At 27.8% G+C, this 22084-nt stretch overlaps 1 protein-coding gene across 1 annotated transcript in view; it reads right to left on the reverse strand.

Annotated features, from left to right (window-relative positions):
• The window catches only part of LOC107441168 (uncharacterized), a 140396-nt gene that overhangs the window by 24830 nt on the left and 93482 nt on the right, over nucleotides 1-22084 (reverse strand). The window contains exons 2-3 of the mRNA XM_071181548.1: nucleotides 16092-16306; nucleotides 5484-5619 (exon numbers count right to left, since the gene is read on the reverse strand). Coding sequence (XP_071037649.1) covers nucleotides 5484-5619; nucleotides 16092-16306 — 351 coding nt within the window. The remainder of the gene's footprint in view (nucleotides 1-5483; nucleotides 5620-16091; nucleotides 16307-22084) is intronic.

Consider the following 22084-nt stretch of genomic DNA (forward strand, 5'->3'; position numbering starts at 1 on the left):
AAAAGTTACAAATGTGTAAATCCGAAATGAAAAAAGTTACTGAAATAAACATCAAGTAGTGAAAACGTCAAATAAGATGAAACTAATTTTTATTTAAATATTTTTCAAGAAATATTTTGAATTAATTTCAAATTGTTTAAAAAAAATTCCGCATTTTCCTGTATGGTAAAAAGTTTCTATAATTTAAAAATCTTGTTTACGGTCCATTTTTATTTATCACTTTGTTAGTAATTAAGAAATTTCCATAGAAATAAAAAACAATAACACATAAAAAAGGAACATAGCTCATTTTTGGGGATCAAATGGTATTAAATAAATGATATTATAAATGATATTAATAACGTACATAATATTAGTTATAAGTCAATCGATATATTGCAATTAGAAATTAATGAAATCTTTATTTTCTTTAAGACTTTACTTTTTAAAAAACCTACTAAATTTATTTATTTCCCTTTTATTAAAAAAGTTATTATAGCTATTAGTTTTTTATCATAAAATGCAAAACAAATGAAAAATTCATTTTGATTTAATAATTGGAAAGTATCGTATGTATTTATAATTTATATGAATAATTTTAATGCAAGTTCCAAGTTCACAAGTAAATCTTTTTCAAAAGCTGATTAGAAATTTTGAATTCTCATATTCACTTTCACAAATCATAACAAAATAAAGTATTTAAAGCTTATTAATTTTATTTTACTTCTTTGAAATAATGCTTCTTATTGTGTTTCAGTTTTTTTGAACAAAATATAAAAAGAGTCATTTATAAAAAGACAAATCTTAAAAATACTTTGAAAAAAAATGAAAAATAATATCGTGATTAATAATGTATTAAATTTATTTCCATATTTTTTTATATAAAATAATTATACCAAACAAATCGGAAGAAATAAAATATTTATTTTTCTCATTAAATTTGAAATAAGTTATTTTTACTTTTCAGTATATTAAAGGGAAAAATTACGAGATATTATTTAAATAAAAATTACATATTAAGAAATGAATTGTTTTGATTATTTTCATCGTTCTCATTCTGTCAAAAGACATAAAAATAAACAGCATTATCTTTCTAAAATAGTTACAAAACCTAATGAGTATATACTTAATATTCCTTTTTTTTAATGCAAAACTAATCTTTGGGAGCATATTTATTTGGTATCCGAAATATACTAAAAATTCGAAAAAGTGATACAGATAGTCATTCGGAGAGGAACCATTCACAATGTTAAAAAAATTTATAAACTCAAATAATAATGTAAATTATTAAAATGTATCCAGAACAGAAAATTTTATAGTGTTCTGTAATAATCCATCTAATGTATATTTACACTTTTTTGAATTCTTGTTACGAATTAAGGGTCAAAAACTAATATATAAGATTGAAATTAAAGAAACACGCTTAAAACACGAACTGTTCTAGAAAGAATTTAAAAACCATGTTGAATTATTTCAATTAGTCTATATTAATTTATTCTATATTTCGATTGGTAATATATAGAATTAAATTGATATAAAAAGACTTAGTCCCTTAATAATTTGACTACTTGTCCAATATGATGACTGAAAGAATGTTAATTTACACTTGCTTCTCTGTTCAAAAAATTAACATTTGAGAAATAATTTCACTCATTATCACAAAATAAAGGATGTTATTTTCCCTGACGGGGAACGTAAATAATTTTATTCACACTGAGAAAAAATATGTTCAAAACTAACGGAATATGGTAACATTTATCGTGTTTCAGGCTCCATAGAATATACGATATTTAAATCACTCATTTGATAATTTTTCCGTTCATAAGTTAACAGCCTACTAGAAATTCCGATTTTTAAAATTATAGTAAGTATCACACATTTAGTCAAAAGTGCAAAGCTGAAAAGTTTAATAGAACCTAATGGTTTTTATGCCTTGCTCTTAGATATTATATTAAAATTATCATATTTTACCACATTTCTCAAATTTTATAACATATTATAAAAACAATACTTTATTGCTACTTTTACCAAACGTATTACACAAAGCGTTTCGGTAAAACTTACTGAGCTATAGGAACATCAAAAACTTTTTACCAAACCACTTTTCAATGATTTTGGTAAAATTAACAATAATACATAGCGTTATAATGCTTGATAAAATTTGGTAATGTTAGAAGATTTTGTAATTTTATCATAATACTTTAAAAAATGGCATAAAAACTATTTATTCTGTTAAAATTACATAACAGTCTTATATATCTTACTAAATGTGTGGTAATCAGAACTGTAATTTCGGAAACAGAACTTTCGGTAAATCATTCTCATATGAACGGGAAAAAACTCTAAATGCAACGGTTAAAAGACCGTATATTTTGGTTGTATTACAGTATATTTGGTTTTATTACATTTTCTCCCCAGAAATGTGATTACTATACAGTACAGTGATTTAACCAGAATTGTTTTTTATCCTTGCATGATTTTCAATTTCCAAAGTAATCATAAGAGACTACGTTTTGAATATTTCAGTCAGAAGACTCAATATGTCTAAAAAATATGTACCTATGAAGATTTTCTTACAATCAATAAGCTGAGCTTTAAAACGAGGATTATTTTTTCTCTAAACCATCTAAAATTTATTGCAAAGAGAAAGAAATTTGTTTTGAAGTGTTGAAAAAGTACTAACAACTAACAACGTGACTCATTCACTTCTACTTCGTGACTACCTCTTGATGTGACTGGAGTACAGTATATATACTGTATTCGTTATTTAGAGCTCAAAAGCATCTCCCCCACTCAGTGACAAGTGACGTGACATAAATTATGCAGAGAATCATACGTGACGCGAATCTGGGAATTTGATGCAGTGTGTCACTCGTCCTTGTAGACTCTCATATTTGAGACTAACAAGCACATGTCGTTGTGCTTCTAAATGTGATATTTAGGTGGAGAAAAATAAAAAAGTATTTGAAGTCATATAGAAAGTATGTTTATTCCTTCAATCATTGTCAAATCTTTATGTAGTTAATGGGGACAGTTACAAGAATGCAGCAAATATTAAATTAATTTATTTTTAATTTTTAAACATTTACTGAATTTAATTAAAAAAAATAATATCAACATATATTCAAATGCTTGCAAACTCTTATATTTGATACTAAGAAGCCTATGGCGTTGTGCGTCTAAATGCGATATTTAGATGAAGAAAAAAATAAAAATATTTTTGAAGTAATTGAGAAAGCTTGTTTACTCTTTCAATCATTGTCAAACTTTTATGTGGTAAATAAGAAAGATTACAAGAATGCACTAATTATAAAACATGAAATTAATTTTTGCATGTATAAATATTCACTTATTTTAAATTTTAAAAAATAATATCAATGCAGTTTCAAACACTTGTAGACTATTTGAGTCTAATAAGCGTAGGTTGATGTGCGTCTAAATGTGACATAAAAAAAAAAAGAAAAATCGTATTTGAAGTCATACATAAAGTATGTTTGCTCTTTCAATCATTGTCAAACTATTATGTAGTTAATGAGGGTGCTTACAAGAAAGCAGCAATTATTAAATATTAAATAAATATTTACATGTTTAAATAAGAACTGAATTTACTTTTAAAAAAATAATATCAAGGTTTTTAAAAGCTTAGAGAAGGAGTGCATTTATCATTTCAACCGTTGCCAATCTTTCACGCAGTTAATTAAGTTGATTACTATAATGGAGAATATTACAGTAAGAAAAACTATTTTTAAATCTATGTTATTTGATCACTAAAATTTGAATGTTTAAGAGAAATTGAAAAGTTACAAATGTGTTCCATGTAATATATTATTTCTGTTTTTTATTACAAATCCTGTATGGAATTTATTTTTTACGCATTTAACTATTCGCTAAATTTTTAAAGTGATATGCATTTGATATTACGAAGTATGTTTCAAATTTGCCATTTGTTTTGATCCTAATAAAAATCCTAAAGAATCCTAATAAAAATAAATTTAGAGCTTATTTTTATTAGGATTCCACCTTAGGGCTCAAAAATTAATGTTTAAGCAAGAAATCTTCATATTTTGTATAAACTGCTTCATGTCAATCGACGCCAATGAGTGTTATTGCAACTATTGAATAATTATTTTGTCTGCATTTTATCCTCTTATTTGTGTACAAATTACATTTAAATTGGTTCATTAGATGAGACGAAGAAATTAGAAAATTCTTTTAATTTTGATAATCAGCTCTTATTTTGCAAAATCTAGGATGTGCAAATTTTGACTTAATTTTAGACAAGGGTTAAAAATTCAAGGTAAGTCAAAATAAATACCCCAGTTTCATAAGAGTACTAAGCGAAACGTAATAAAGATATTCATTAAAAATATTTATACAGCCAGAAGCAATGAGCTAGTTTTGAATGCACTCCTCACAAATGTTTAATCTGAGTTTCTTTTGCTATGCGCAGAAAGTCGAAATGTCATTCTTGCCAAACTATTTGAAGCAGGAATATCTTAAAGTTAACGATAGCAGCTTTCAAATCTGTCCCAGACAAGCATACACGCGATCTCTTATGAAGCTACACAGAAAAATCGCATGGGGTTAGATCCAGGGATCATAGTGGTCAAGGCAGGAATGCAATGCCTGCTGTAGCTATAGTGCGGCTATGAGGAGAAGTCCTCAAGACTAAAAGTCTGGGGCTGTCTGCTGCTATGGTAACAAGCGAGAGCCCATTTCTAATGGGGAGAAATGAATGTGATCATTTGATTTCCTCACGTTGACCTATGCAAAGATCAAGACAAAACTATTCACCCTCACACCCCTATTCAAAGTGACATTTCCTTGTAACCATGGTACCCGTCACGACGCGAAACTGATGTCTGAAGGAGTTTTCCTGAGAGCCGCACTATACCCGACTATATGTATTTATGCAGCAATTTTAGGACGGCGTTTTGTATTCGCAGAAACGTTGATGACAGTAGACTTCCAGAAAGGACTCAAAGAAAGTAGCCTTTCAAGGACTCGTGTATTTAAAAAAAAATGATTTAGAAGGGATCTAACTAATCGAAGGATTTCATTCAAATTTTGTATTTAGCCTTATAAAATTACAAAAACCAAATATCTGGTATATCTCACACAATTCCATATTTCTTTGATTATCGTTAAATAAAATAAGAAAAAAGTAATAAATTATAATTAAAAATTATATTTTGAATGAAATTATTTTTAAATGCAACAAATTTTAAAATTGTGTGCAAAAATGTTTCGATTCGTTTAAAAAAACTCTCTAGATTTGACGAAATACCCAAAAGGAGAAATTAACATCAAGGAGTCCGATTGTTCGACCACTCTCTTGACCAAACTAATAGAACCATAGTTTCCAGATTATTGCTACCCCATATATTTTGAGGGTCAAAAATCCAAATCTGTCGAAAAAACGATGTATTTATTCAACGGTATAAAAGCCTTAAAATATTATAATAAAGAAGAAGTTTCATGGCACTCAAAATAGTGAAGCTTACCTAAAACTTTCATTTCTTTTTCAGCTTCGACAGTTTGGAACTCGGGAGCTTCTGCCGATACTTCACAGCGATAGATTCCGGCACTATTTAAATCAACATGCCTTAGATAAACGCTTTGACTACCAGACTTTGATAACTAGAAAAATAAGTGAAACACAATATTTTAATGAATGTAGCAAATATTCAAATCTTAATATCAAGAATAGTGAAAGAAATATTTTATTATTAATCTAAATTCAACAACTTTGAAAATTTCAAAGCTTAAATTTTTTTTAAAAATTTAGCACTTAACTGTCTTAAAAGTTTTCAATACAAATTATTAAAAATATATATATAAGTTCGTTTTGTGCACTTTTATTTATAATAGTATAATTTTTCCCCGAACTTTTAAAATTGAAAGTCCTTAACACTTGTTATGGTGTCGAAAATAATTTTAATTAACAGTGTTATTCCCATGGAGAAAATAGCGAAAATTATGCACTTTGAGAACACGATGTTCAATAAATTTTTATCTGTTATACATAATGTCATATTATTTTTTTATTTTGAAAAAATAATTGCAAAATATTTTTGTTAATATTCACTTTCGCTAGAATTCTATTTTATGAAGGCTGTGGGGAATTTTTTTATTGTCACTTTTATTTAGAGTCAATTTCAGTTATAATTTTAAAAAAAGCTCTTTGCAGTGGAAGCTTATACAACACTTTAACAAATAGTTTAAAATAAGCAGTTTTAGTTCAAAAAACAAGATCGAAAAATTAACACCATTTTTAACAAAATGTGATTAAGAACTCTGAACTAAGAGATGTTATACTTAAAAATGTCATAAGAAGAATCGCAAAAGGATTGCATTTATAAATCTGTAATAAAAGTACATGATTAAAGTTTTAATGAGTGATATCAAATTATTACAATGTTTCACTAACTTTATTACTTTATTACTGTTAAATAATTATTGTGGGAAATTTTTTTATTGAAGTTTAGAGTCAATTTTAGTTGTAATTGAAAAAAAAACTCTTCGCAGTGGAAACTTATGCAACACTTTAACAAATAGTTTAAAATAAGCATTTTTAGTCCAAAAACAAGATCGAAAAATTCACACCATTTTTAACAAAATGTTATTAAAAACTCTGAACTAAGAGATGCTATACTTAAAAATGTCATAAGAAGAATTGTAAAAGGATTGTATTTATAAATCTGTAATAAAAGTACATGATTAAAGTTTTAATGAATGATATCAAATTATTACAAAAAAAAATTAACGAAACATTGTAAACGGAATCCCTAAAAAAAGATACATTGTTAAACGCGAAATTATGTTTATCACTTGACGTTGTATCTAAAGATCATGACAAAAATACTGGTGAAGAAAAGTACAGTGGAATCCGTGAAAAAAAGTATTTTAGTCGCTGAGTTATTAAGAACAGTTATATAATGAGTTATTAAGAACAGTTTAATAACAGAAGAGTTATTAAAAAGCGCTCTAATATGTTTGACGATACGACAAAAATTATTGTGAAAAAAAATACATGTTGAATCTGTAAACAAAATTACATTGTTACAAAAAGCGTTGTTTAGCAGATAAGAATACGAGATGCTTTATTGATTAATCGACATGAATAGTAAATTTTTCTCAAAGTCTTAACTTGTATATTAAAACTAATTTAAGACTTCTGAAGATAAAACTGAGGCTAATCGCATAACAAATTAAACAATTTGGATGCAGCAATCTAGTTAGAATAAACGTACACAGAAATTTAAGCAAGGAAATTTACAAGGAATTTCTGCTTTTGGATGGATTCGAAAGTTGGACTCGTTTAATAAAAAAATTGGCATACTATTAACCGTTTCTCTCAGAAATTGTTCAAAAATATTTGTGGCAACCTTGAATATTTTATTTTTCTTTCACGAACTTTCATAATCAGCGTCAATAATACATATTTTCGAAATCATTATCATAAATGGCGTAAAAAAGCAGTTTAGATATTACGTGGGGTGTAAATTAATATTTTAGAGAGAAAAACACAAGAAGGACATCAAAATTTAACAAGCAGCCATGAAGAAAAATGACAGTTAAAATATTAAAACTTGCTTTAAATAATTCAGATGAAACTGAAAGGTCTTTCAAACAAATAATCATATCTTTTAATGTTCTTTATTTTTTACCAAATAAAAAAGATTTCGATGTTCCAAATCTAGTGAAGAATGTTTCTAATTTTTATTATACTCATTATCTTTCTTTCTCTGAAATTAACTATCTGATTTTCGTTATCTTTCGATTTAATTAAAATAAATTAAAATGTGAAAATTTGTGGATTAAATTACGATATAAATTGAATCAAATGTTTTACATTAATTCTTACTGTAAAAATTACTGTATATATGTTTTTTCCGTTACAAGTTCTGATAAAAATAAGTTTTACCGTAAAAATAAAGGTACCCTGAGTGACAGTATATTTTACCGCAATTTGAACAGGGATATTTTACATATTAATTGATTTACTGTTATGGAGATTTAAAATTCACCCGATTAGAAATTTTTACCGATTTAATTCAAATGACTTCCAAATTATGGAGTCATACCAAATTTGGTATTTTTGAAATGACAGACCTTAATTATTTAAAGTACACGAAAACAATACGAATCATATTAGTTCCAACAATAATACAATCTAACATCTTAAGTAAATAATAAATAATTATTTTTTAACATGCATATTAAAATATAAATAATAAACTAGTGAGTTCATTTAAATTCACAATAATGGCAAGCATTTATATCATTAGCGTATTTATTTAATAGCATTTTTGGTTTAAAAAGTGAGTTCTCAAGCAATAATAAATTGAATATCTAACATTTTTTTTCAGAATTTGTTTAGGATTGTAAATTTTGTTTTCAAAATTTAAATAAAATTATATTGATGCCATATGCTTAATAAAAGATGCTCTTGCTATTTAAAAATAATTTTAAAAAATAATGAACTCAAAATTTGAAAATTATTATAATTTTTTTTTTAACTTAAGTTTTGGTTTGGAAAGTGTGAATAATTTTTCATACCATATTTTTCCTCAAAAAGTGATTGAATTCTAAGGCATATAAAATAACAAATATATTATTTAATAAAAAAGTAAATAAACTAATATTGTTGCAAAGGATGAAATAATCTCACCAGTTAGAACATTCAAATGTGCTATCAATTCAACGTAATTAGTTTCACACGAAGAACGATTTTCCTTCAAATCAATCGTTCTTTATTTGAATTACTATTTTCTTTACTTTAACTATAAGATACTTTGAAACATTTATAAATCTTTTGAAGTTTCCCATTTATCAAACTAATCAACAAATTCAACAAAATAGAAAACTATTCAGTAATTAGTTTTCCGCAAGATTGTAAATACTTTTTAAATGAAAAATGTGGTTGTATAAAGTGCATTATACTTTTGCAACACTGATTCCTCAAGTCAACGAGTTAGGTATGTTACGCAACAAAATTAATATAGTTAATAAAAATAAACAGTAAACTCAACAGAATTGATGTACCCTCACCAAATAAAATTAATATACTTAGTAAAATAATAAACGTAACAAAATTAATATACTTCATGGGCTCAGAAAACTAAAGTATACAAAGTCTTAAATGTAAATGAACATCCGTAACAAAGCGACTTTCATCTGAAAGAAAGGTTAAAAGCAATTTCTATAGAATGCAATCCATTTTTCATACAGTTTCAATAAGTCAGCTCCATTCTCAAACTACCTTTTAAAAAACCTTCGTTTCACTTTCATTTAAGAACCTTCTTGAAAGCGGCTATCCTTTAAGCAACAATTAATTTGTTCTTTGTTCCCTTTGTTTCCCGTGAGCAAATTTAGCGCCAATGGCTCAACCAACTTCAATTTTCCGAGGTCATTAATTATGTCATCCTCCACCCCAAACCTTTTCCACTTCAACAAAAGCGTAAATATTTAAATACTCTTTTCTAAACATAACCACACTTAAGAAGATATAAGGACAAGAACAAAATGAAGTTCATAATTGCGTTCTACGCCTTTGGCGGTAAAGTGAGCTGTCAAGATTTAAAAATTTGAGCTAAAGACAATAGTTACGATGCGAGGTTTGGGTTTGTTTAGTTGCCAAGCCTGGCATTAAATTATAATTCTTTATTCGGCATCTTAGCAAGTCTTGGTTTAGTTGGTTCCACAAAGAATCTTCTTAAGTGGATTACTGGTAGTGGATACTAGTAGAGCTGTAGTGTGAGGCGGCTTAATCAATGTTTGCAAGATTAATTGCAGCAATGTTGAAACGAGGAAAATATCTTGTAAAACTAAGGAGGAATTATATTGATACAAAGTGTACCAATTAACTGAGTATGGAACTCAATAAATTAATTCTAATTTAAATAAAACTTTAAAAAATCGTGTCGCTTATAACTTTTAAAAGCATCTAAAGACATTTTAAGGGTAATCATAAATCAATCAAAAAATTTAAGATTACGTTTATGTATTTCTCCTAAAGTACATTTTCCTCAAATACGAGCTTAGAGAGCTACAATAAAAGAAAGGGATTAACTAAATAAGATTTTAATAAAAAGATTGCCTGAAATCATACGGATAAAATGGGATATGAAAAGCCTGGAGTTATTTCTGGATTTAACCCGAAAATATGATTGTTGGTTCTCAACCATCAAAAAATTATTTTCCCACTTAGAAAATAGTGTGAAACAAGGAAATTTTTAGAACAGTTTTCCTCAATGGCTCAATGTTAAAGAGGTAAAGGTTTACTTAGTTTACAATAGTGTTATAAAAATAAAAATAGAAAAAAAACATGAATGTAGAAATGGACATACTATAGTTTCAGTTCTCTAGACAAGAACCTCATTTAATCTCTAACCACCAAATAACATTAGAAAAGTAAAGAGGTAAACGCGTGCAAAGTGGCTTAACCAATCAGGATATAGAAACAAATTTGAAGAAGGGTAAAGAAACCAAGTTTCATGGTATTTGACAGAAATCCCATTGGGCGAAATATTAAATTAAAATAGAGCTCTCTAAATTGATAAAGTGTGGGCTACCAGAAAGATCATTAACAAAATGATGAGAATTTTTCAAAATATAAAATGATTCCTAGACATGAAGTTTGGTAAATGAAGAGCAGTATTTAATGATTCTTTTAGTTTTCTAATGTCATTTAACGCTTTGTCAATTCAAAAGATTCCGATCTAGAGAACAAAAAAAATAGTATGTCCATCTCTGCACTTGAATCGTACTTTATTAACTTTGTTTTTCACTTTAGTCAATGTAGTACAAAGTATGCACTACTTTTTTTAGTACTGATATTAATTATAATTTTCTCCAGCATTATAGAAAATTTATGATGTTTAGTCTAATTTGGTTCATGAAATGTTTTTTAAGGAATTTCTGATGATAGTTATTCATTAGAATGTGAATGTTCATCAACAAGTTAATTTAAGGAATTTTAAAATAAGAAAATACCTATGCAATAAGGATTATATAAATAGGAATCGTAAATAAGAAATTAGTTTTTAATCTAACAATAGATACGTAACAGAAATTGTAAACTCTAAAGATCATTATTTGCTGTAAATATTTAAATGTTCTATTGAGTTAGACGCATTTATTTTAAAGTGCATTTAGGTATGAAGTTAAAATTCGGGTGCACATAACTTGTTGATAATTCAATTGTAAGATATGAATCAATTAAATGTTAAAAATATTGTATTTTTTTTTGTTTCTGTCATCTTCTGTTATGTAAAAATAAAGAACATGTAAGTGTGGATACTTATTATTTAACTCTACATTTTGTTAATACTATTTAAAGATTTAGCCCATTAATCAGAATATTTACTTTTAAATTTCAAACTGAAGATAGATTAGGGCGATTAATATGTTTTTTACGCAACTAACATCTTAATATTATATTCACGATTATGCGATTCAGATTTCAATAAATAATGTTTATTGTTCAAGTCAATTGTGCTGTTTGTTTCTGTTTCTGGCAACTTCTGTTACATGAAAATAAAGTAAATGTAAATTCAGATACCTTTTAATTAACTCTAAATTTTGTTAATATTAATGAAACAGTTAGTCCATTAATCAGAATTAATCAATTTAAAACTGATAGATCTGTGGGAGTTCTGTTTTTTTTACGTAACTAACTTCTTCATATTCTATTCATGATTATGCGAATCAGATTTCAATAAATAATGTTATTTGTAAGTTTATTGTTTGAGTTAATTGCGTTTTTTGTTTCTGACAACTTCTGCTGCTTTTTGTAAAAATAGAGAAAATGTAAATAGATATTTTTTTAATTTGACTCTAAATTTTGTTAATACTATTGAAAGAGTTAGTCCCCTAGTCATAATGTTTTCTAAATTTCAAACTAATACAGATCTGGGTGAGTTATTTGACATCACTGACATATTAATATTATGTTCACGATTATGCAAATCAGATTTCAATAAATAATATTGAATATGAGTTTATTGTTTTCAAATAAGTATGGAAATCCAACAGAACCCAACCAATTAAACACTTTTAGAGATCAATAAAAATAAAATTTAAAAAAAAAAATTATCCTCGCACTAACTAGTCAGAATCTTTTTCTCTTCAAATTTTTCATCTTTAGTCGAAATTACACCTTCAAATTATTTCGATTTTTTGTTCCGTATTTCTGCTTTCAAGAAAATATCCGTATTAATCTTAAAAAATATATACCATGAAATATCTTTTTTATGGTAAAAACAGTTTATTTTTTAACTTAACTCTGCGATAACCTTTTCGACATGCAAATTAGAATCCCAACTTTTTCTAGAAATTTGAACATTGCAGTTTTTTTACAATTTATCTATTTCGCCTGCTTGCAAAATACGATGTTTTCAGCTCAGATATGCATGTCAACATAAAAAAAACATGAAAAAAACTGTAAAGAAATATACATTTCTTATACGGACTGACTTATCTAGAAAACAAACCTATTTCAGCTCAAATCCCAAAGGTTTTGAATAGGTTGCGATTTCCGTCTATTCGCTGGACGAAGTAAAAAGTAACAAATCCTTTTGCAAAACATTCTGGGTTGAATCAACCTGCCGCGATCTCCCAGAAGTTGAAATGATTTTTTCCCCTTCCTCAGGGATATTTTTCAGGCGGCTTCTTTATTTTTGGCCTTTTGGGGATAAATTTCAAATGTGCAAGTCGTGACACGGATTTTGAGATGGCCATGCCAAACTCTGAAGCGGTGAAGTCACGTGTACAGATTTTAGTAGCTGTCGTTTTATAGAAAAAAATAAGTGTTGCTTTGTTTTTTTCTTGCCAAGGGTAGGGCTGGTTTGAGAAACGTTCTATTCTGCAAGAGTGAACTCAAACGTGCTATTGAATGCGGGGAAAAGAAAGATTTAGAGTTTTTTTTTTACTCTTATATAATCCTTAAGCAAATATTTAGAAAAATGAAACGGGAAAATTTATTGACCGTATATTTTACATTTACATTTTGTTTAAACGTACTTTAGAATGCAAAACAATTTTTACCATGAATTTTAAGATGAACATATGCTTGCACGATTTTATTTACGGAGTAAAAATACAGAACAATACATTTTTCAAAGAAATTTTGTAGACAAAGAAAACTGAACGAATTAATTAATAGAGCAAAAAAAATTTTTATTTGTAAAAAACAATTTGATAAATCAAATTGGAATTATTAAGAAATGTAACAACAATGCTGATGGTTCATAGAAATCAAACATTTCTTTTCACAGAACTTAAAACCAAGAGTATATTCACAAATATAGTTATGCCGTAAACAATATTTAGAAATATTGGCTGTTGTACTCATCAAAAAAATAAAACTAATCGAAATTGTTCAACTATGTAACAACTATGATAATGGCCCATAACACACCAAGACAAAAAATACAAGCAAAACTACCAAAATATTGTAAAATTTACCATGTTTAAGATTCAGGTAAAATGTACCATGTTATGGAAACACCAAAAGTTGCGATAATTTTTACCGAAGCGCTTTGGTGAAATTGACATTAAAATATGGCTAGATAATATGCGATAAAGTTTGGTAAATATTGTAAAATTAGATAATTTTTATCATGATACCTTAGAGCAGGGATGGGTAAACTGCGGCCGGCGAGCTAACTGCGGCCCGCCGGAAGGTTATATCCGCCCCTCGGATAGAATTTCAACTTGCCAAAAGGGAAGTTTAAGAATTATGCAGATAACTTGAAAAAACTCCATTTTGAGTTGGAACTCATATTTCAAGATTTCAGTGCCATTTAAACAGAGTTAAATATTTTTACCATGACTTTCAATATAAATAGTGAAACAGTGAGGTCGGATTTGCAGCTTGAATTAATTGAGTTGCAATCTAACAATCATCTGAAGCAGTTGTTTCTAAATATGCCACAGTTTGAGTTTTTTGCAAATCATTACCAAAAGCTAGTTTTCCCAATTTATTAAAATCAGTAGTATGTGTGCTTCATCTTATATATGTGAACAAGTCTTCTCTACAATGAACCTTAGAAAAAATCATTTCAGAAGTAGTCAAACAGGCAAGAATGTAGCCTCGCTCCTTAAAATAAGTACACCTTACTTCGAACCTCAATATAAGGAACTTTTAAAAATGAAATCGCAATTTCATTTGTTGCATTAAATACTTAAATTAAAACTTGTAAATCTTTATTTTAAAGATTTTACTTTTATTTTTCAATTTTTTACCCTCGATCAAAAAAGTTTGCCCATCCCTGCCTCAGAGCATGACAGTTCAATTCTAGCATTCGATTATTCATTTTCAGCATTCGATTGAATATGCTTTTTAGCTTTGTATCTTTTACTAAATGTGAGGTAATAAGAATTAAAATTTTAAAAACCAGATTTTCCGAAACATTTTTCCAATATGAGTAGTAAAATTACCTAATAAATAGGTCAAAAACAGTATATTTTGGTTTTATTTTTACCAGAAATGTTATTACCTCACCGTGCAGTAATTTTACCAGAATTGTTTTTTCTGTGCTGTCCAACAATTTTTACATTTAGTAAAAAAGTACATAATGATTATATGATTATAAATTATATGATGATTAATGATTAATTATTATGTGATAATATTAATAAAAAAGATAAACTTAATCCGAATTGTTAAGCAATGTAGCACCATTTATAATCCATTACAGTCCAACAATTTTTTCCCTGAGTTTAAAGGCCCATGTATAATCACAAAAATATTTTTACGAGAAAAGAAGTATTTGGAAAATTGCATTTTTCAGTGGCTTCATACAAAAAATGCGAGTAAGTAAAATATGTTTCGAACTAAAACTATTCATTAAAATTTTGATTATACATGATTTATCAATAAAATAAAATGAAATTATTTCCTATGTAATAATAAGAGATTAAATTAAAAAATCAGTTAATAAATTTAAGATAAATATTTAATGTGAAAAACCTCAACACGACCAAAGCAAATATGAAAGGGAGAAGAAAAAAAAAGAAAATTGATTACATTTGATAAATGTTTAATGTTGTTGAATTTAATTAAGAAAATATGAATTTTTAAAGTAAAGTTAGCTTAGTTTTTATTCCCCTAAGCCTGCTTACTTTTATTAAAATCTTTATCCCAATCACTATGCATAAAAAATAACTCCATAAACGCTTATTCGTGCAAAAAAACTCCATCAGTGCATTTCGTGCTTAATATACCTTATTAACATCTTTCTTTAATAATTTCTTATACTTCTCAGTTAAAATTACTGAATGTTTTTAAGATAAACTAAAAGTTTCCTTGATGATGTTATTGTTATTGTTAATGTAATCTTTTTCAAAAATTAATCCATATGCATTCGAAAAAGATGTTTGATCAGGTGGAATTTTTATTCTGGTATGTATTTTGTGGACTAATACGTACGGAAAAGCATGGAGAATTTTTTCAATACAATTTGAGCACTTTTTTACAGATAAATCTTAAAAAAATAATGAGCAGAAGATAAACAATAACTAATAAGCAAGTCAGTGGGCGAATGTAACAAAATACTCAACATGCCTTATCAGAAAAACTGCAAGAGGCTTAATCTGAAAATTTTATTTTTAAAGTTCTAAAACAGTAAATTATAAATATTTTTAAGCTTACAATCTGAAAGATGAGTGGGACTTTGATGAATAAGCAAAAGAATTTTAATTTTAGGTTTCGCGTAAACTTATCTAATCAAAGAGTCAAAAAATAATTTTTGATCAAAACAAAATTAATTTTAATATTTTTTTTCTCCAAATTTTCCTCACCATTTACAATAAAGATTCAGTTATATTAAAAAAAAACTTGTCGAGCAGACATGATCTTTAAAAATATCCAGAGACATTACAATTAAAATAAAACAAAAAAAATTTCACAAATTAACCAAACTTTACGGTACAGAAAAAAAGACGAGACAAACCACATGAATATTTTTAAAAAAAAAAGAAAAAAGAAAAAAAACTATCCGAGATAAATTATAAAATTAGAATTTAAAAAAAAAATTGAGTCTAAGTTCGTTATACGTAAAAAGTTTTTAATGTTTCTCTATATAAGAATGTGCTTTTATACTCACATCCACTCTAACTCCTTGAATAGGCAAGAACTGCCCTGGTGGCCAATCATTAGGAACATATCTGAAGAACTCTACATCATCTTTGTACCATTTCACTGAATACAATTTATCTCCATCCAACTGATAACTGCAGATCAGCTCGACAGATTCACCGTAATTTGTTGGACTAGGCACATCCATCATAAGCATTCGGATTGCGGCAAAACTTGAAATGACTAGAATAAAAAAAAATCAAAACAGTTATTAGGCTTTCAGTGAAAGGCCAGTAGGCAAAAAATTGGATAAACAAAAAAAGTAAAAATGGTTGATTATGAAATTAAATATGGATAAATAACTATTTGCACAAAATTACAAATAAACAAAGGACAAACAATTACATAAATATATTTTTAAATTACAAGAATAGCAGCTTTATTACAATTAATTAAATTAAAAAGTGGTTTTCTCAATTGCTACTAAATAACAAAAGGGGAAATAACGAATCAAGCTTCAGGCAATGTGACAAAACTATTTTATTTCTAACTTATTATCTGGAAAAGTTAATATTAGTTAATACCATGAATTATTAAAGATCTGTACAAATAACAAAAAGGGTTGCTTCTTGCCTAGAGCTTATCCCCAAAACCTAGAAATGATACAATTTTATAACCGGTTTTTCTCCTTTCTACGTACACCACTAGGCAAGAGTTTTGTGACGGTAAATCAGTAGTAAAAAGAGTAAAAGGCAAAACATCAGAGCCACTTTGATTGCCTGAGAAAACTATAGTTTGTCTTAAAAAGAACTCCCCTAGCCATTCTTCTAAAGTGATGGCGGTGATTATGGTAAAGAGGTTTAGCTATTTCAAGTAAAGGTGTTGGATCATTATTCAAGACAGGTTTTGACTCCGGTTGGTGAGAGAAAGGAAATCAGGGGAGAAAGAAGCTCCCCTCTTTGGAATGTGCTATTTCTTGTTTCCATAGCAGCAAATGGTCGTCGACTTAGTGGCGAGGGGAGTTCTTTCTATAGGCGAACTACAGAAATTGTAGATTTTAATCACTTCCTCTGTGTTTACTCGGGCATTTGAACAACTTTTGATGTTTTTAGTACCTGATTCTTGTGCAGCTTGTTAGACTTCAATAACACTTTTATTTAACATATTCCTTGAATGCATGTCTTTTGCAATCCGACAAACATATTTCTTAGACTTCTTTTGTCAAGGACTCTAAAAATACTTTTCAAGACTGTTTTTATCTGCGTCGTAAGATGAAATGATGCTCTTTTACGAATAATATGCTATTTTTATAACTGCTGTGAGTTTGCAAATGTTACTAAACGTTGAGTGTGCAAGAAGAGTTTGCAATTATACTGTTAGATCAAGTTCAACCTATCTAAAGCCAGTGCTGCCTACGCTTGTTTTGAAAATGGAGGAAAACGTCAATAATGAAAAAAGCCGCAGCTCTGTGAAAATAAAAAGCTTTTGTGGTCTAATTTTCAATATTTAAAAGCTATTACTCTAATGCTGCCTTACCTGGGCTCATAAGAATTTGCGAAACCTGAGAATAAGGCAGTGATTTTGACAATTTTCATCTAGGTTGAAAATTGTCGCCAAATTAGCGATTCTTAAAAAAAATTAAAAGCTTTTTAAAATATGAAGTTCTCTTCTCTAAAGCCCAGATAGTTCAGAGCGGCAAGGTCATATACATAGTCTAAAATCATCGCACAGCGTCAAGTGTAAGTCACTTAAACTATGTTTTTTTTTATTTTCCTTAGCGACAGAGTTTCGAAAACCGGCGTTAAAGATAGTTTCAGGGAGAATATAATAAGCAAGTGAAATAGTTTTTAGAAAATGTATCTTATTTCAAAAAAATGTATAAGCCTATTAGTTATTTTCTTTTCTGGGATTGCAAGTGGAGTTTAAAGACAACAACCAAATTATACTCAAGAGTACAAAAGTAATGAGTTTACAAAAATGCCATTAAAAGCATACGCATCTATTCAGTTATACTGAAAGATAATGAGAATCATTGTTCACAGCTGTTTAAAATTGGTTTTGAAAGTAAATCAAAAATAATTCTTTAGATCAAAAGCAAATGGGTTTGAGTAAAAGAAAATTTCCACATCAGAAGAAAATTGAGTCTCGTTTAAAAAATATTCTCTTTCCTCTCTCAGGAATTCAAATTTTGAAAGAGAGCTGTTACATTTTGTTTTATTTGATTAAACCCCAACGCTAACCGAAATCAACGCAAAATTATACCACTACTCACAGCTGTTTTCAAATTAAAAAGAGAACTAATTTTCGAAAGGTGATTCCGTTTAATATGAAATTGTTCGTTATTTAAAATGAAAACATAACGATAAATTTTTTTTCTTGCCTCTCTTGAAATACATAATATTTTATGCTTACATTTTAGAACCAAGTAAGAAAAATTATAAATAGTACCAGGAGAATGATAGAAATTAAAATCAATGTCTTCAAATCATAATGCAAAAATATTTATGCTGTATTTTAAATTTTCGTTAGAAAATAAATCTTAATAAGATGTGTTATAATTAGGGTTCCCTTTGTGGTTCCATTAAAATACAAAACATTTTTGTTTTCATTTTAGACGTAAGTAATATATTAAAAATAGTAACAGGAGAATGATAGAAATTAAAATCAATGCCTTCAAATCATAATGCAAAATTATTTTGACTATGTTTTAACTTTTAGTTAGAAAATAAATCTTAATAAGATGCATTATAACCAAGCAAGATAATAATAGCAACTAGTTTTTAATTCCTGTTACTGCCTCTGCCTTCGCAAATAGCTGACGTAAGGTCACAGTAATTTCCCGTAAAGGGTAAACCCCTTGAGATTTTGAAAAGTAGAAGAAAGAACGACGAAATAAATTGAATGCAGCCTGAGGAAGCAGTTCCCATACAGTGTTCCGTGGAACCCTACGGTTCCCCGGAAGGGTCACAGGAGTCCCGAAATAATTCAATTTATATCCGATTCATTACACATAATTTATTTAACATTAATTCGTATGAAATTATGTTATTAAAATGCTGGTTTAGAAAGAAAGGCAATTTACAATAAAAGAAATCTAATAATTTCTATAATATTAACTATAATATTCAAAGAATAATGAAAGGAACACCATTTATGAAAAATTGCATTAGTAATTTGCATAGAATAGAAATGACCAAATTTAACAGAGAAGAAATATATCAAACCCTTCTCAACGCATATTTTTTTTTCTAAAACAGCCAAGAACTAAACCAAAAAGAAATTTTGCAAAATGTATAGTAATAAGAACTATATTTTTGAAAACCCGGTTTTCCGGTTAACCGTTACTATATGAACGGAAAAATTACTCAACGTAAGGTTTAAATACTGTATATTTTATTATTATATTAACCAGAATTATGGTGCTTTCTTTTTTTTCTGAAATATTGTTACCATACAATACGACAATTTTCCACAAATTTTTTTTCTTCGTATACGTGGGTATTATTGTATACTTCAATGTAAATAGATGTCATAAAAGAAGTACAAATTGGAGGGATGAAAGAAATGTTCCTTTATTTTAACGATATTAGTGTTTTCTTAACAACAAATATTTTCATTTTCTAATTCATATTTATCAGCATTTACGGGAAATATCTAGATTCTGAGATATATTTATTTTCCGCATAACCTTATTTTATAGCTATTAGAGTAATAAAAACTTTAGATCTCAGTTATTTACCAATAGTGATATGTTGTACTTTTTAGTAACAATATGTATTTTGTATTCAATTTCAAATACACATGACAGAATAATTGACATCCAGTTTGCTTTAAAATTTTCGCTATCTCATATCATATTTTCCTGAACCTTAAGAATTTTTATAGTTCTTTTATTTTCTTTAATTTCACCTTTTATTTTTTTTTTTGTACAGAACTATACTGTAAAAAATTCCGGATCAAAAGACGGTAAAAAGTACTATACAGTAGATACAACTGCATAGGTACTTGTATCTATACTTTTTACAGTAAAATACATTTTTACAGGAGCATGTCACAGAACAAAAATCTAATAAATCGTACATTTTACAGTAATAATTACAGTGAAAGACCTCAATCAATCCAATTAAATAAATTTTACTGTAAAATTAAAAATATAATATTTTTACGATAAAATTGGATTCTTCGGCTGGTGACCCCAAAGTGCCGGTACAATATAACGTTATTTGATCCAAAATTTTCTACTCTGTACTTAGCAACAACTTTCGTAAGCTTTTGTTTTTGCTCATTATAGCTGCTTTTGGTCTGATTCATTTTTTTATCATGTCCATGGACAATTAAATGGTCTCGTGTGCCTTCAAAACTGCATCCGCTAGCTCCAATACATCATTACTGCAGAGGGTCTCACGAAGTTCTGAAGCCAGTGAAGCCGAAGTTCCGAAGTTCTGAAGCACCATACCCAGTTGTAAAACATATGGGGTAAGGGCTGGACACTCGAGAATGTGATCCGGCGTAAGTTGGATATCGGTGCAGTTCTTGCACGGAATATAAGTTCTTATTGTATGATTCATTAAACTATTAATTCAATATTTTTAGAAACATCCACACCTTCAAAAAACAGCAATTTTAAGAAATAAAAAAGTGTTTTGAAAGAAAAATTTCACAATCTTTAAGTAAATAGCAAAACAACCAAATACTTTTATTTATAAAACAACTACCAACTGCACGTGATCGCCTTTATTTACGCTTAGCTTTTACGGACAAATACTATTGATGGATAAGATGTACTTTCACTTTCTCTGGGAAAAACAATATTTTTCCTAATCTTTCCATATTTATCTCTGCTGTTTAAGAAAAAGATGAAACGGAATCTTTGCTAGCCAAAGAATCTGGCAATATTCCAGAGGGAACCTGATATTTCTCTTCCCGAAATAAGATAGTAATCCTTACATTTCGTGTACATCCAAACCTCATTGATTTTCCCTGAAAAAGCGCTAAATACCATTCTTTAAGTACTTAAGGCCGGTACATTATTTATTTTATAACAACCGAGAATGCTTCACTTTTAGGAGATAGGGACTTGAATCAATAGAGACATGATCGTTTTATCAATAAATCGCTTCTCGACCGCGAGAAAATGTTGCCAAATTCCCCGTTCGTGACGATGTTTTCATGATGATCGCCAAGTTTAAATAGCGATAAACAAACTTGCTGATATCTAATGAAAGGGAGAACTGCTTTGGCACGAACTTGATACAATCGAATTCGGATATTTAAATAAGGGTAAATACTTTAATAAATTGTTTTTTAAATCGTTTGTAGGAATGAATACTGAAAAGTTTAAAAGTGTGCATTGAATTTTTTATACATTTAACAGTGAATTTTAATCGCATTAAAAAACGCAAGCATTTGAAAGATTTTTTATTGGTTAGAAGAACAAATAAAAGCAAAGAAATTATTTTACTTTTTCGAATGATAACTTAAAATGAAATTGTGTTATTGTAATAGATCTAAAAACAAAAATACTAGAGCAATTTTTATTTATTTCGAGTTAAGCCTTTTTGAATTATTTTAAAATATTTTGTAGTAATAATATGGAGAAAATGTATCCTAAAATACTTTAAAAAACATAAGAGAGTTTGAGATATTTTCTTCGTTAAAAAAGATGTGGAAATTAAAACGGGAGACTGAATTTTAATTATTTAGAATGAGTGAAAAAGTCCAAATCATATTATTATACTTTTTAAGAAATATAAAATCACAAAATTTTTAACGAGCTATGATAAGGACAAAATTAAAAGGATTATGAATTTTTGATTTTTATATTGTTTTAAGCTAATTAAAATCCACTGCACTTTACATATTTACTCATTTTACATTTAAAATATAATGGAAAGCAAAAAAAAATTTCAACAAAATTTTGTATTTTTTAACTGACTTTACAAACCTCTTATAGAATTTGAAAAGTTCTTGTATAACGCTAAATTTTTTTTTGACATTGAAAATAATTCTACATAAATTTTT

This window comes from Parasteatoda tepidariorum, chromosome 5 (genome assembly GCF_043381705.1).
Source record: "Parasteatoda tepidariorum isolate YZ-2023 chromosome 5, CAS_Ptep_4.0, whole genome shotgun sequence".
NCBI classification, from domain to species: Eukaryota; Metazoa; Arthropoda; class Arachnida; order Araneae; family Theridiidae; genus Parasteatoda; species Parasteatoda tepidariorum.